This window comes from Protopterus annectens, chromosome 14.part0 (genome assembly GCF_019279795.1).
Source record: "Protopterus annectens isolate FY-2018-M chromosome 14.part0, PAN1.0, whole genome shotgun sequence".
NCBI classification, from domain to species: domain Eukaryota; kingdom Metazoa; phylum Chordata; order Ceratodontiformes; family Protopteridae; genus Protopterus; species Protopterus annectens.
The window spans coordinates 429,830,431-429,847,459 of record NC_056748.1 but is presented as its reverse complement, the minus strand read 5'-3'; the positions used below and the strand labels follow the sequence as shown (position 1 = coordinate 429,847,459).

At 39.3% G+C, this 17,029-nt stretch overlaps 1 protein-coding gene across 1 annotated transcript in view; it reads left to right on the top strand.

Annotated features, from left to right (window-relative positions):
• LOC122788668 (neurotrypsin-like) overlaps nucleotides 1-17,029 on the top strand; it is a 557,316-nt gene that overhangs the window by 105,126 nt on the left and 435,161 nt on the right. The window contains exon 4 of the mRNA XM_044055564.1: nucleotides 2,558-2,705. Within this exon, the coding sequence (XP_043911499.1) occupies nucleotides 2,558-2,705 (148 nt within the window). The remainder of the gene's footprint in view (nucleotides 1-2,557; nucleotides 2,706-17,029) is intronic.

Genomic DNA, 17,029 nt, shown 5'->3' with positions numbered 1-17,029 from the left:
TAACACTGACCTCCAATGAACTGCATTTCTTTCTACCATTCCCCCCCTGTGATGTGACCTATCTCCTACACTATTCCTCCCCTTTATGTATCTCTTACACTACTCAGAATGTGCACATTTGCTATGTGACAGTGGAATTCAGTATCCTAACACTCATTTACATCAGATTTCCTACTAATGCTTAGGTACATGTCTTAGACTCAGCTTCCCCCCTTAGCAACCACTAAACGGTGGCCATGTTGTTTTTGGTCTGCTGGTCCCTGCATTGTAAATCCATGTATTGCATAAAACACACATTTGTGGGTTTATAACCTTCATTTTTATGTTTTATACAGCGCAACCCGTTTGCGCAGGGCTGCGCTCCATTTAAACATCGGCGATCGCCGAAAAAAAAAATAATTTATTTTTCATATTTGCATCGGGGTACCTTGCCAATGGCCACATATTTGGCCATTGGCATGCTGCCTGACACATATGCACCCTTTATTTGGAGCTGACATGGCTCCATTGTGAGTTTTGCAGAAACGTACTCAGTTGTCAACTGAGTACATTTCTGCAGCTAAAACTGCTCTTACATGGGCTGCTTTGGGCTTCGTGGATTGCTAATCTACCTCATTTGCATGCCTTTCGGCTACAAGTGAGGTGATTAGCATATCCACGCCCACTCCGTGTAAGAGACGTTTTAGCTGGTCTCTTACACGGACTTTAGGGCTGTTCCAGGATCGCGAAGGCTGCATGGAGTCTTACACTACTCTTAGACTCCATGCAAGCCTTCGTGAATCCTGCCCATAGACTTGATTAGAGTAAAATCAGAATGCTCATTTAGCAGCTTAAATAACCATGTCTAAATAATATCATGATACCAGGAATCAACTAAAATACTTAACCAAGAATATTTGTTTAAAAGCAATGGACAGTATATAATTCACTTTATCCAGTGGACCTCAGTACTTAATTAAAAACATACACTTTAATCTAATGGGTTTCAGTTTTAATAAAGCTTTGGTTCTGATATGTTAATTTAAACCTGAGTAATTATCAGCATTCAGGCACAACTGCCATTTAGTCCCATTATCCAACAGTGTTCCAAATTCTCCCCACTACAATCCAGAGTTACATGATAAAGTACAAACCACTTAAATTTCCCAGAATTTTTACATTATACAGATTATCCAAAGTGTTTTTTCATGTCCTTTTCCTGAGCCATTCCCTTACTCACAGTGAGGGGGGAAAAAGAACCGTTTAACTCAAACTCTGCAATGTATTACAAAGTTCTTTTGCTACGGAAAGCAAACGTAACCATGAACACATATGTCAAGCTTTCATCTAATACTGACTTCCAGGCTGTACTAATGTGGAATTTTGATGGATGATATTTAGAATAGTCCTTTTTTTCCTAAATAGTTTTAATTCTTCTGTGTTTTTTTTTCTTTGTTGTGGTTTCTAATATATGGTTATTTGTTCTTACTGTACACTGTTTTGACCTTTGTGTTTTATAAATAGCTTGTTATTGACTTAAGACACTTCAGTACAGTCTAAGAATGGAACTGTATGCATGCAGTCTTTTTTTTTTTTTTTTTTTTTAACTTTCGTGGAGCAAAAACACCAAGGCTGTTTCACCACAGAGATCTGATGAAGACTTAATCCGTAAGCGCTTATCATTTGTACTGTTGTTTTTTAAGGAATAAAGAAATTTTTATTGTTTTTCACGAGAGCTACTTTGTCTTTGCACCGTGCACGATATCTCCTCTCCGTGGTGAAACAGCTTTGGTGATTTTGCTTTGTGTTTGCTTTATTTGGCTGTTCCTTAGTCCTACGCTGAGATTTTTTACGTGGATTTTTTTAACTTTCCATTGAAAGCCACACTTTGCTCTGAACAGAATGCAGTACCTATTGTTTGTAATATGATTATGCCTTCCTTTAACTAGGGGTATTACTCTTGTTCTGCACTGGGAAATTATTCCTGTATGTATTACATGAGTAACCCCAGCATTTGTTAGGATTGTTTTCCTTTCTCCTTGTAAAAGACTTGCTCCTGTGACAAGTTGAAGTTCCCCCCATGATCCACTTCTGCTTACAGTTCCTTCTGCTGCTGGTGGTAGTTGCAGATGTACAATAAGTTACAGTGTACACGATATGATATTGCTGTGGATTACTTTAAGCAAGCATGACCTTACTCTAGATTGTAGTGTTTGTGTGCTATAACTGTTGACCTTACCCTTATTTCAGGTGATACTGAAATAATGTACCCAAGAACAGAGCTGGCCTTGTTTGAATTCAAGATCTGTTGCAGATTTAATGGGATGCGACCGACATACTTAATGGTTGAAGGGCTGCTGTTTTTATTCACGAACATCCATCTTTGGTAGAAGAACTGCTACCGTGCTGGGTAGAGGAAAATGTGTGTATGGAGTATGTTCTCTCAGGAAGTCTGCTACAACCTGATAATCTATTATGAATGACACACTCAACTGGAATGCTACCTAGATATGTTATATTTTAGGTGTTGCATCAAAATAAGTTATTTTCATAGTCTCTCACTTTTTCTGAGGAGTAGGTTCAGTGATTCCCATTCGTCTGATGGGAGGGAAGGAAGACACTGAAGGTCGTGTGGAGGTGTACTACAATGGCACATGGGGAACTATTTGCGATGATCAGTGGGATAACGCAGATGCAGAAGTGATCTGTAGACAGCTTGGACTCAGGTGCCAGAGTTTGTTTTTGATTCATACAGTTACATTTAGTATTACTAATGTGTGAAACATGCTGAAATCAAGTTTTGGTCTGAGAAATCATAGCTCTCACAAGGGATGTGTGTCTGTATGTTTATTTTTGCTTGTTTATTTGTGTTTGTATGTGCTTACTTACTAGAAGGTTAGTACTGGATGAAAATTTTGAAAATGTGCTAAATTAGAGTTTTACAAGTTTAAATAATGTTCATGATGCTACTGATTAACAGGTTAGGATAACTAATTGCATTTTGCTTAAGAAGTGATTTTATTTTTCACACAACAGACGCGACCGCCTTATTCTGCTTTGGAGAAAAAAAACATGCTGGCCTGTCTCTGAAAAGTTAATAATGCTGATGAGGCACTTTGAAGTAGTTTTATTACAAGTTTAGGGTGAGAGGAATTATAACGGTCAATGTTACGAAGCTCTGCTTATGAAGTTAAAAGACCTCTGTGGTCAGAAACCTATTTTTTTGCCATATTTTGTTCTTGTATGAATTATCAATGACCCTACATTACTCTTACTAGCTAGTATAACTTTATAATTTCTCATACCCTCAAAATGACCCAGTGGAGGTTGCCATGATATCAGGATTGTTTTTCAACAAAGGCTCTGCCTCACCGCCACACACACAGTGCAGTCTTTGTCCCCATAATATCATTTCACCTTCCCTATTTTTTCCCATCAGGGTATTTTGTTAATTCACTTAAAATGTAGGTAATTTAATTTCTATAATGTTTTTGGAGAGAATGTTAGTGTATATATTTCCAGCGGCTCCCTTTAATTTGTGTTCTGTGCCATCTTAAAAACAACCTTTTTTAAGAGGTTATTCTTGCTTCACTTAAAACAATGCTTAGATTAGATTCTTCTTTAAGAATGGCCTTTCCGTTCAGTTGCACAGATGTAACAGGTGACAAGCTAGCAGCAATCTTTATGCACTTTATTGGGGTGCTCCTATTTTAAGCAGTCATTAAATAGTAGCCCTACATTTCTGTTTAATTGTCTCACTGCATGTGTGTGTGTGTGTGTGTGTGTGTGTGTGTGTGTGTGTGTGTGTGTGTGTGTGTGTGTGTGTGTGTGTGTGTGTGCATGCGCATGCAGTTGTAGATCAATAAGATCTGGGAAGGTGATACTTTTTCATTTGGAAGAATTCAAGGTACTTCCTTATAATTGCCCCAGCAGTAGCGGTCTTAGGCAATGCAGTTCATCGGTGAAACTATTTCGCCAAGGACGCTATTGTAGGGGCCGGTATTGCTGTTGCAGGCTATTGACTATTGTATTGTAGTAAATTAATGGGCTGAAAAAATCATTTTAGCATTCTTATTTAACAAGAAAATGACTTTATATTTGGTTAAAATGATGGCTGTTAGATTGCTGAAATAGAATTATCAGTGAACTAACATTAGATTTGCATTCTTCATTAAAGTGTTTTTTTGAAAAAGCTCAGTTTTTCTGCTGCAGAAAAATAATAATTTGCATATGATGCTAATCTAGGTTTAGGACTGTGCCAGGAGTATTTAGGAGAAAGAATAAGGAGGAAGAAGACCTCTTGCCTTTATTTTCACTACAAGTAGCAGTGTTGATTGAAATTAGCACTAAGAAGGCTAGCATTGTTTCTGTGGCATACTCTGAGAAGAAGTCTAATGAGATATACACACAGGAATTTTCTTCCTTAGCTTCATAAACACTTGAAAAAGTGAATTAGCTGTTATGTACAACATAGCTCTTTGGAGTGTCAGATATCTCATCTGACAACAAGGAAGGAATGTCAGGCTTTATATACATTTCAGATATCTAAATTATGTCCCCCTCAGAAGTTAGGGTATATGAAAGTACGGTATTTAAAAAATATAGTGTCTGTCAGCTAATACAGAGATTTAATGCTATGAGCATTTAACAGAATTCAGAAAAAGGAGAAAGATCCAAGAAATAGAACAATGTACCCCTCCTTCCCAGTTAGATGCAGATGGAAATCATCTGCAAATCGGCTTTACTGTGGTTGTTTTAAATGTGATAAATACAACCAGAAGGAACTTATCAGTTGTATGTCACAAGTGCAGGATTCTAGTGTCTGTGTGTTACAGATTGATGTGGGATTCCTTGACCATGTAAGGTGGTGGATTTATTTTTCTTGCAGCTTTTTCTCAGACTTTGTTTGCCAACTACTAACTGGTATTTTGCTTCTTAGCAGGAACAACTTATGGGGCACATCATCATTCGATGACTGTAATGTAAATGGCATACTGCTCCCTAAAAGAGTAAAATTTGTCTTCTGAGCATTTTAAGTGGGATTCCCTTCTCGAGACCACCACAGGTAGACTAACAGCCTCATCAAGTGGCCCCGGCGATAGAGGCCTTGGGTGATGCAGTTCATCAATGAAACTATTTTGCCAAGGCTGCTATCGCTAAGGCCTCTATAATAAGGAAGTACCGAATTCAAGGTTATCTGCACTCTGTACATATTTAATACATTCATACAGGACAGGTAGACTGAGATTTGATGGTATCATTTATTGAAGTGCATATATCAGACTCATGTACTCCAGCACAAATGTCTTTTTTTTTCTTGGATGTGACCACATACCTCTCAACCAGGGTTGCCAGATTTCCGACTGGCCAGGTAGGGACCAAAAAAAAGGTCTTTCATGCTGAGGACCTTAAGGTCTTTAAACACGGAGCTAATTCCATTTAATACGGAACATGAGGCAGTTCCGCATTAAACACAAGCAGCTCCATGTTTAGCAATTTTTGATTGGCCCGTATGCCGGTATACGAGCCAATCAAAAAACTCGCAAAACGGAGCTGTGTTTAATGCAGAACTGCCTGATGTTCCGCATTAAACACAATCAGCTCTGTGTTTAGCGATTTTTGATTGGCCCGTATGCCGGTATATGAGCCAATCAAAAAACTCACAAAAGGGAGTTGTGTTTAATGTGGAACTGCCTGATGTTCTGCATTAAACACAAGCAGCTCCATGTGTAGCCATTTTTGATTGGCCCATATGCTGGTATATAAAACAATCAAATAAACGTGTAAAATGGAGCTGTGTTTAATGAGGAACTGCCTGATGTTCCGCATTAAACACAAGCAGCTCCATGTTTAGCGATTTTTGATTGGCCCGTATGCTGGTATATGAACCAATCAAAAAAAAAGTGGAGGGCTGTTTCGCCGGAATTTTAACCAGCAGTGTGGGACTTGGGATCGGGCTGCTGATCCCGGGACAATCCCGCTGAAATAGGGATGTCTGATAACCCTGCTCTCAACTGTACAGATTTCCATGGAATGTCCAGATTTTTGTCTCATATTTTTGGTCCATGTTTCATAAAATTGTGGTTTTCTGCCAAAATATTGGCAATTCATTAAAGATTTAAGTTAGAAAATGGCAGACATGTGAGTTTCAGACTTCATACCTTTCAGAAAATTCATGCTGATGTAAAACCTGTTATTCTATCAACTTTCTAAGTTTGTAAATGCAATATTTAAAATTTGTCCCTATTTTTGGGCCTTTATCCGACTTTTATTTATGGTTTTGTCCACATTTCTTGCTCTAAGAGGTCGAGAGGTAATTATTTCTTTTATTTTCTGCATACTTCACTTTCTTGCTTCACTATTATGTCATTTGATGTTACAAATGAAAATAATACATTGCGTTAGTAAGATGAGGTCTCATGGTAAACAGACATTAAATATGATTGGAATAGCATTTCAATCTATTAAAACAGTAGAAGGAAATTTTGTTCTCATGCTAAAAATCAGCAGCAGAATAAGAAACAAGTTCATCAACAAGATCATAATGCCTGAATGTTTTTGTATATATTTAATGCAAAAGTGAGTGGAAATAATATAGATGGTCATCTGATATAATTTGTATGGTGCTTATCTATTTACTTATTTTTCTTTCAAATTCAGATTGTTCATTATTTCTATACCTTTTATAACCATTATTTTCATCGGACCATCTATTTCCTTTTTCTAATCTGTGTACCAAAAGCTACATAAGTTAGATACAAGTCTGACATCCTCATATTTAGTATTTGTTCTGTACTCCTTGGACATTGCATGCTAGAGTATGAAGTAAGAATGTGTTAGGTGTGTGTGTGTAAGAGGGAGGTTGTGTGTGTGTATTTGTGTGTCTAAGAGGGAGGGAGGGTGTGGTATGTGTAAGAGGGAGGTAGGTTTGTGTGTGTCTGTGTGCAAGAGGGAGGGAGGTGTGTGTGTGTGTGTAAGAGGGAGGTAGGTTTGTGTGTTTGTGTGTGTATGTAAGAGGGAGGTAGGTGTTTGTGTGTGTAAGAGGGAGGTAGGTGTGTGTGTGTGTGCAAGAGGGAGGTGTGTGTGCAAGAGGGAGGTGTGTGTGTGTAAGAGGAAGGTGTGCATGTGTGTGTGTGAGTAAAAGGTAGGTGGGAGAGTGCTTGTGTGTGCGTAAGAGGAAGGGAGGTGGGGGGTGTAAGAGGGATAGAGGTAGGGGGGATGTGTATGTAAGTGGGAGCGAGGTAGGGGTGTGTGTGTATGAGGGCGGTAAGACTGTGTGTTAGAGGGAGGTGGAGGGGTCATACCTCACAATTGTCCAGATGTTTGCCTCATATTTTCAGTTTGTTTCTCATAAAATTGTGTTTTTCAAGCAAGTCATTGAGTACTGAAGTCAGAAAATAATGGGAGATATTTGAGATTTATAGGCTCATAGGTAGGTACTAGGCTATCTGCCCGAGGGCATTTATAAGCCTAGCCAGAGTGTGTCGGCTTTCACCGCTCCATTGATTAATTAACTGAGCCTCTGTCAAGCAGAGCCAATGAAGTGATCCCAGGGGTGTACTTTCTGTTACCCATCCACTCGTCAAGGCTTCTCTTGAAGAGTGTTAGTGAGGGGCTCTGCCTAATGTAGTTAGGAATTTTGTTCCAAAGCATGGGTAGTCTCTGTGACAGGAATCTATCCCTCCAGCATGTGCTATTTATTGTTGTGGCGAGGTTTAGCTCACTAGAGCGCGTGGCTCAGAGTGACTTGGATTTCTTTAGGTGGAGCATGTCCATCAATTCTGAGTTGGACATGGCTTTGTAAGTCAGGCAGAGATCACCTCTGAGTAAGTGATATGCCACTGAGTACAGCTGGAGTTTTTTCAGTCGGGCTGCATAGAACATATGTTTGAGGCCAGTAATCCTCTTGGTGAGGTGCTTTTGTGGTCTTTCAAGCTGTTGGAAGTGTCTTGTGAGGTACATCCCAAATGGGGAATTGTACTCTATGATGGGTCTGATGAGTGATGAGTAGAGGGGCACTATAACCTCTTTATTTCTAGATGCGAACCCCTTAGTAATTAGATGGGCCACTAACTACTTAGGCAATATGATTGTCAAAGGAGAGATTACTATCTGCCTGGGTCCCCAGATCTCTTATTACCTCTTCTGTATTAAGGGGGCTGCTGCCTATGTGGTAATTCGTGGGTGTTTTGTTTTTCCCAAACGGGATGACTATGCATTTAGCTTGAGGCCATGACTTTGACACCAGGTGTCTGTCTCAGTAAGGCCTTTTTGGAGGATGTCGTGTCAGCCAGAGAGTCAGTTATGGCTCCCAGTTTGCAGTCATCGGCGAACTTGGTTAGCCATAGTCCTCCTGTGTTTGCCTGTACTTCTGAGAAATATATGCCGAACAGTAGGGGGTCCCAGAACTGAGCCTTGCGGGACACCAGTTGTGACTGGTTTAGAGTCAGACCTGGAGCCCGCTATTCTTACTGTGTGAGTTCTGTCTGTAAGCCAGTTGGCAACCCATTTTGTGACAAAGGGGTTTATGTTCAGGCTGGTGAGTTTTTCTATAATACCTGAGTGAAGAATGGTGTTGAATGCCTTGGCGAGATCAAGGTTGGCTGTGTGAACCACCTTTCCCTCGTCTGTGGCCTTGGTAACTGTCTCGAAGAAGTCAACCAGGTTTAGTAGGCATGATCTGTCCTTAAGAAAGCCGAACTGGGTTGGGTCAAGTGTTTGGAGGTTCCCAATGTCTTTAATGAGTTCCATGATGATGCACTCCATAGCCTTTCAGACCAGGCTGGTCAGGCTTATGGGGCGATAGTTACCAGGGTCAGTTGTGGCTCCTCCTTTGTGGAGCAGAATAACCATTGCTGTGTGTCATTACATGGGCACGTAGCCTGTGGTGAGGCTGAACAGCGTGTTTAGGTGGGGGGTTAGTTCATTCTGTAGTTCGTGCAAGACGGAGCCTGGGACACCATCTGGCCCCATTGATGCTGTGTTTTTGGCTTTTGAAAGGGCTGTTTTCACCTGTGCTTCTGTGATTTTTGGGACACTACACTTTTCCGGTACTGTTGTGAGCCCTTTTAAAGGTGAGAGGGAGGTGACGTTTGCACAGAATCTATCTGCCAGTATGTTGGCAATATCAGTAGGTTCAGTATATTTTGTGCTATTTTGCACTATCTCAGAGCATATCTGCGAGTTGCCACTTAGATTCTTGACATAGCTAAAGAAGGCTTTGTGGTTATCTTTCGAATCCTTGGCTATTTTTCTTTCGAAGTTAGTCTTGGATGATTTTATGAAGGACCTTAGTTTCTTACCGATACTGATCAGGGATGTCTTTCCTTCTTGGGATTTGCTTTTTTTCTGAACTAGTTTCCTCCTTTTGTTGTATAACCTGTTTATGGCAGTGGTCCACCAGACTGGTTTAGACTTCATATCCTTCAGAAAATGCTAAGGAGGATGTATGTGTCATACCTCTCACTGTACAGATTCTCACAGATCACTTGAATGAGCTAAGGATTAAAGTTACTAAATAATGACATGCATTTGAGTTTCAAACTTCATATCCTTCAGAAAATGCATTCTAACACAAATCCTGTTATTCTAGCAACTTTCTAAATTTATAGGAGGAATATTTAAAATGTGTTCCTAGTTTTGGGGCTTTTCCCCTCCCCCATCATGACAGGCTTTGTCCAGATTTTTTGTGCTAAGAGATTGAGAAGTATGGTGTGTGTGTGTGTGTGTGTGTGTGTGTGTGTGTGTGTGTGTGTGTGTGTGTGTGTGTGTGTGTGTGTGTGTGTGTGTGTGCATGCGTGCGTGTGTGTGTGTGTGTGTGTGTGTGCATGCGTGCGTGTGCATGTGTGTCCTAGTTAGAGTTAGCCGGTGGAATTTATTTTCAAGGAATTGTGAGCTTTAAGGGAAGAGAAGTTTACTGCTGCTCATGCTAAGTCTGTTTAAAATGTGCAACTGTTTTGTTTAGCAAATGGTGTCCCTATTGTGGTATTTATTTATTTATTTACATTTGTTGACCGGGAGTGTCCGACTGGACGTAGGTCCATTTTCAGCAGTGGCCCGGGGAGAAAAGCTCCACAGTTAAGCAGACAATAGTTACATTGGATTACATAGTGATTAACAATTTGATTAACATAGCAATTAATTACAAACATATTTACAGATGAACATAGTACATCAGTAGACAACTAAAATCTTTATCTGCGAAGTACATAACCGACATTAACAAATGTTACAATAAGAAGTTCCTGTTGTATAATAAGTTCTAGGCCTATGAGCATCTGATCTTGCTATAATCAAGGTAGTTAGTGGGGTGGAAAGAAAGGTAATGGTTGGATGGGATGGGTGATATTAGAGTGGGAGTTGCAAGGGCATAGCCAGCATGTTTTTAGGTGCGCTTTTAGTAAAGTTTTGAAGTGGGTGCATGATGGTACAGAGGTAATTGTGGGTGGGAGGGAGTTCCATAATTTGGCTGTGGTGCAAAAAATAGTGCTTCACCAGCAGAGTTATTGGCTTTTGTAATCTGCAAGTGATTTTTGTTGCTGGATCTTAGTGCTCTGGTGGTGTGATAGGGTTGGAGTAGATTCTGGAGGGATGGGACATTTAGTGGATTGTTTACTAGTTTGTGGGCGAGTGAGAGTTGATACCATTGAAGGAGGTGGGGGAGTTCAAGCCAGCCTAGTTCAGCAAGTGAGAGACAGTGGTGACTATGGTAGGATGCCCCTGTGGCGAATTTGGCAATTTTGTTGTAGCAGGTCTCTAGCTTGTTTAGATCGCATTGCCTTAGGTTGGTATATATTGGAGAGGCATAAAGTAGGGTGGAGATAAGGTGGTAATTTGCTATTGAAATCTTTGCTGCTTTGATGAGAAGTTGCTTATTTCTGTATAATGCTCCTGTTTTTTTTGTGGGCTTTTTTATGGTCATGGATATGTGAATAGCAAATTTTAGTTGGTCTATTTCCACTCCTAGCAATTTGGTGTGTTCAGTTGGATATATAGTGGTGTTGTCTTTTGCTGTGATGTTAAAGTCAGAGTTGTTTTGAGTATGTTTGGTGGGTTGGAAGATAAGTAGTTTAGTTTTGTTTGGGTTGAGTATTAATTGGGCATTGGATAACCAAGTTTCAACAGAGGAAAAGGCTTCCTGTGTGACTTTTTGCAGTTTGGGTAGGGACTGGGCTGAGCAGATGATGGTTGAGTACCTTGTGCCATGTTTGGTGGCAGAGGCTAGATTATTGGTGAAAACAGAGAAGAGTAGGGGTCCAAGGATGGATCCTTGGTGAAACCCTATGGAGACAGGTAGTTGGGAAGATATGTCATTCTGCCATACAATGGATTGTTGGAGGTCAGACAGGTAACTCTGAAACCAGTTGGTGACTGACTGAGAGAAGGATAGGTTACTGAGGACAGCAATGAGTTGTTTGTGTGGGACCATGTCAAATGCTTTAGATAGGTCTAGGAAAGTAGCAGAGGAGAGATAGCCATTGTTTTTATGCTGAAGAATAGTGTTAGTTAAGGAGAGTAAGGCAGTGGTGGTGCTATGGTTTGGTCGGAAACCATGCTGGGTATTGGAAAGGAGGTTGTTAGTAAGGAGGTAGTCTGAGACCTGAGAGTGTATGCATCTCTCTGGTATTTTGGAGAGTGGAGAGAGAATAGCTATGGGGTGGTAATTGGTTAGTTCTGTGGAGGGGCCGCCTTTGTGGAGGGGAATTATATGTGATACTTTCCACAGTGTGGGAACATAACTTTCTGACAGAGATTGGTTAATCAAGATGGATACTGGGTAGGCCAGAGCATCCGCTGCGATTTGTAGGTATTCACTTGGGAGGTTCTCTGCTGCTAATTTGGTGGTCTTAAGTTTAGTTAAGAGTTTTTTTATGTTGGAGGTAGGTACAGGAGAAAAAGAGAAGGCAGTGGGCAGATTACTAGTTGAAGGTGTGGGTTGGAGGAGAGGAGGGTTGTGTTGTTTAGCTAGTGATAGTATGGTTTGTGTGAAGTGTGTGTTGAATGAGGTAGCATTATTTTCGGAGGAGTGAGGGATGTTAGGAGGAGGGCTACTGATTTTACCTGGGTGGAGGATGGAGTTTATGGAGGACCAGAATTGTTTGGAGCTGTGTTGGGAGGAGTCTAGGGCAGACTGGTAGTATTGGAATTTGTCGTTTTATTAGCTTTTTGACACTATTGCGTAGTTCTAGGAATTTCTGTATAGTTGAGGGGGTTTTGGTTTTGTGCCAGTGCTCCCAGGCTTTATCCCTGTTTTTCATTTCTGACTTAGTAGTTTTCTGTAGCCATGGGGAGGGTTGTGCTTTGGTTCTGGAAAGTCTTATGGGGCATGGTAATTAAGGATGCTCAGGAGGGTAGTATTAAAAAATTCAACTGTGTCATCAAGACTGAGGTACTTTAGAGGATGCCAGTTACATTCTTTGAGAGATGAGATGAATGTGAGTGGGTTAAAGTTTAGTTTTTTACGTATCTGACAGTAGATGACAGGTTTAGCTTGGTATAGGTATTTTTTGAGTAGGAATGTTGGGGAGTGATCACTGAGGCTATCTGATAAGCAGCCTGTTATATATGACTGGGGGCTCTTACTGACTAGTATCCAGTCCAGAGTAGTGTGCTTGATGGAGTTTTTATTTATCCTGGTTGGCGACTGGACTAGTTGGGTGAAGCCATGAAGGTTTACATGATGGGTTGGATGGTTGCCAGAACAGGATTGCCAGTCAGTATTGAAATCAGTAAAGATAAATCTAAAGCTGTGTTAGTAGTACAACAGGTAGCATACATGTGTCTTGATGCAGAAAGACTGTAGGTTCTATTCCCACACCATGTAGATTTGTATTTTAAGGGAGTGGAGTGCTGCAGTCCTGAGTATGCCCTCCTTTGGATGAGATGCCTAGTCACTGAACCTGTTTTTCAGTTTTCCATCCATTCCCTATTGCAGTATACCAGCTTACCATTTTTTTAATATAGCACAGGCAATCTATTCAAGGGCAGCAGGCACTGAATTTGTAGATGAAACACTGAAAATATAAAGTTGTTTGCTAGCAGCAACCTCTTCATTGGTTTCAGATCTTTTTAATGAGGAATTATTCAGATGACTTTTACTTTTGCAGAGATTGTGCATATTGACTGATATTGGTAAATTGTAATAACAGAAGTTTGAGTGGCCTTTTATAGTTAAAATGTTCTGAATTGTGCAGTTTTGTCATTACTGGTTTATATGTTTTGTTTCATTGCTTACAGGAGAAAGTTCAAAACTATAAATTTAAAACATGCTCTATAACAAGTGGTGGTGTATTATACATGGGATATAATTTAATTATTATATATTGTAATTTAATACATGTATTATAATTTAATACAATCAGGAAGGTGAATCAAAGAACTTTTGCATGGTCCTAAAAATGTGTGCAAGGGGCCTATGATTTGAAAACAGCTCAAAGATAAACTTTATCCTACACTGGCCAGGTGCATTTTCTTTGAATGTGGGTTTCAGTGCTGTTTCAGCGAATGTGAGTTTCAAAGTCAGAGAAGTTTTAATGCTAAGCCTGTTTTCATTGTAAGACTACGTTGCTTTGTTTACTAAATGTCTACCAGTGTTTATGCTATAACATTTGAATTGAAAGTTGTAAATTAAATCCAAATATCTGTAGTCATTTTAGAAGTAAAGCATAAAACAGTATGCACACTGAGAGCTTTGAGCAGTATTTGTGGCAACTGGGGAGAATTAGCCAAGTAATTGGACACTGGAATGGCTGCCTGGGGAGGAGGACTTTGTGTGGGGACTATGGCTTTGCACCCTCCTGCAAAAATCTTGTGGGCTCCCATGTTTATATTCCCTGCTAGGATGGAAGGGAAGCATAGCAACATCTACCATGCTGTGTAGGTTGAAGTCTAAAATGACATTATGGTGTATGGACCAGTAAGTTACATTTCTGAAAGAGTAATTAGACTTCATGCAAACTGAAGATGGTATGCACCAAGGAAGCTACACAACATAATGAAGAAACAACTACAATACATTCTATTTATATGGGCAGAGCAGGAATCATTTTATGGGGAAGGAAACATGGCTGTGGAATGAGGAAAATTTGGCTTAGTGGGTAGTTGTTCTTTTGCCCTTTAAATGCATAATTACAACTCATGAAACAGTCTGGGTGGGTATATGTTCTAAGGTATTTGCCTGAAAGAAATGAGCAGTGAATACAGAAGAAAGGAAGGCAGCAATCACTGTAATGCAGGAAAAAATGGGGTTGTTACTGTAAGCTTCTGTAAGGTATGTGTTACTCTGTTAATTTCTCTGACTGTCCATTTTATTACGTACATTAATAGAAAACAAAACAAACCATATTAACATGTTTTCATTTATATACATTATATATGTTTTCTTTCTTTCTAACAACTCATTTTGTCCAGCATTACATAAATTGCTCATTTCCTGCCTTCTCTTAAACCTCACCCCTTCTCCTGAACATTATTCTCCATGTGTTGTTCCCATTCCCTCAGATTCCATTTATTTCCATGTAATCTGATCCTTTCCTTTTCTAAAGATTCCATTTCCACTTCCTTTGTTTTTTACAATATTCAATACCTTGAATACTGTTGGTTTAGATTTTTGATTTCCATTTTCTTGTAACTACTTTTTGGGAGCCAATAGAATTAAACTTAATAAGACCTTACTGTGGCTAGGCAATTCAGATCCTGTATTCCAGCTCAAAAGAATAATTTCTTTAGTTACAACCATTTCCCCCAATATTTCTGATAAATTATTCTGTAGGGCATTTTTAAAGTCTCTCAGCTCTTTACACCCCCCAAAAACATATTCCCACTCTGTCTTCCATATCACACCTCCAACATTTGCTATCTACCTGAGGAAAAATCCTTTGAAGCCTGCTTGGGGTATAAGAAATCTATGCAAACACTTCCATTCAAAATCCTAATCCTTGTGGACTTTGTTGCACACTTGGGAGCCATACATATGTCCCCCTGTTGTTCCCTTTAGTCTATTTCTAATAATTTCTAACATCCTCTGATTCTTTTAGTTATCATGCATTATGTTATAAGATGTACTAATTATCCCAGTTTTAAAAGCAGCTTCTGTATTTGACTAAAAAATTTACCAGACTCCCCTATCACTTTCTCTTTGCCTATATACTGATATCAGTCCACGGTAGGGAAGGTAGTCTCTAACGTGCAGTTCAAACTTCTTCCTGGCCTCATACTACTCTATTACCTTAACCTCTATAGTTATTTGTTCCTAGTACCTTGGTTTATTTGCCAGTTTTCTCCAGTAAATTCCACCCCCTTTTGTCTATTTCCTGTACTCTTACTTGAAGTCCTCCCTATTAGCAAAGTCTAATTTCTCCATATATCTATTGGCTTAGCTCTTAGAATACTTTCTGCAACTTTATGAATGAAAATATTTTATATTGTTATTCTATTCAAGGATTTACATTTAAAATCCTAGCCCTTCCTTATTTCTTGACCCCCCCCCGACTTCATCATCATTATCCCTTTTCACTTTAAATTATAGCTTATTGCGTGACCTATGTATATGAGCTTTAACTGCATAGCTTTAAAATATTCTTTTAAATTATGCAGTCCTAAACTACCTTGATTTACTGTCAGGATCGACTTATCCCACTTAATTCTTGCCCTTTTCCCCTCTCAGATAAATTCATTGAACTCATTATTATTGTCCACAACTTCTCCTGTGGTTGATAACGATATGCCTGACCTGTATATAAAACTAAAGGGACTAAAACATTTTCACTGCTTATATATTACTATCTGCATCTATAAACAAGAGCTTCCAGTTTCTCTGTTTTTTATTATCTTTTGTTTAGTCTCTTCACACACACATCCTTAGTTGCCAGAACAGAAGCCTTTTTAATCCATAGTCTTAAATATTTCATCTCATCATGTCCCCATAAATATGGGTATTGCTGAACCAGTTTGTGTGTGGGTACATGTTGTATGCCAATAGCCTTTGTTTTGCCTTCTTTATATCCTGAAAAGCCTAGAAACTGTCTCAGAATGTTTCAGAATGCTAAAATGTCTTTCTGGTTTTATGAAGTACAAAATAATACCATCTGTAAATAAAGTCAACTTTTCATGATTACAATACCACTGTTAACCTTTCATTTTTGAGTCCCTTATATTCTTTTCCAAAGGCTCTAAATATAAAGCAAATAAAAGAAGAAAAGAGGATTACCCCTGCCAGGTTCCTATGTTTAAACACAATTTGTCAGAGAGTACCCCACCCGCTTTAATTCTTACCTCCAATCTGAACTTATTATTGTACTGGGGACTACAAATACTTCCATTGCCCTGCTCAGACAATCCCAGCTTACTCTGATGAATGCTTTCTCTGCATGAAAACCCAACAGCAGTGGTATTTTCTTACATTCTGCTTCCCTCTGGCTCACCATTGTTGTATTATTTTCGAATGTTTGCCTCCTCTTCACAAAACCACATTGATCAATATCTTATCAATTTTGGCAACACCTTTTCAATTCTTTTAGCTACAGTAGACATCATGGTTTGAAATTGAAATGGGTCTATGTGAAGCTGGGTCTAACAGATATTTACCATCTTTGTGGTAATACAGTTACCACAGCATTCTCCCGAGATGCTGGTGCTTCCCCTCTTTTTAAATATTATTAAATACAATTTTCCAAATTTGTATAATTTTCTTCCCATCTAACTTCAAAATTTCCACAGGAATGCCATCTATTCCTGGGGACTTGCCTGCTGATGGATTATACATCATTTTTTTATCTCATCTCCTCCTATCTTAACTATTACTTTTTGAACCTCACCTTCCTCTAATCCATGGCATAATTGTGTCTTCCATAAATATTTCCCCATCTGTGTTCTTTCTTGGTTTCCACATCTCCCTGCTTTATGGAAATGTTCATAAAATTTCCAAAATATCTCTGTAGGATCTCTTGTTGTTTTTCTTGTCATAAGGCTCCCTAAGTTTGGTGATAACCCCTTCTACTTTCTTTTGCCCAAGTCATTGTGCTGAACATTTTTGTGCTATGGAATTATCAAA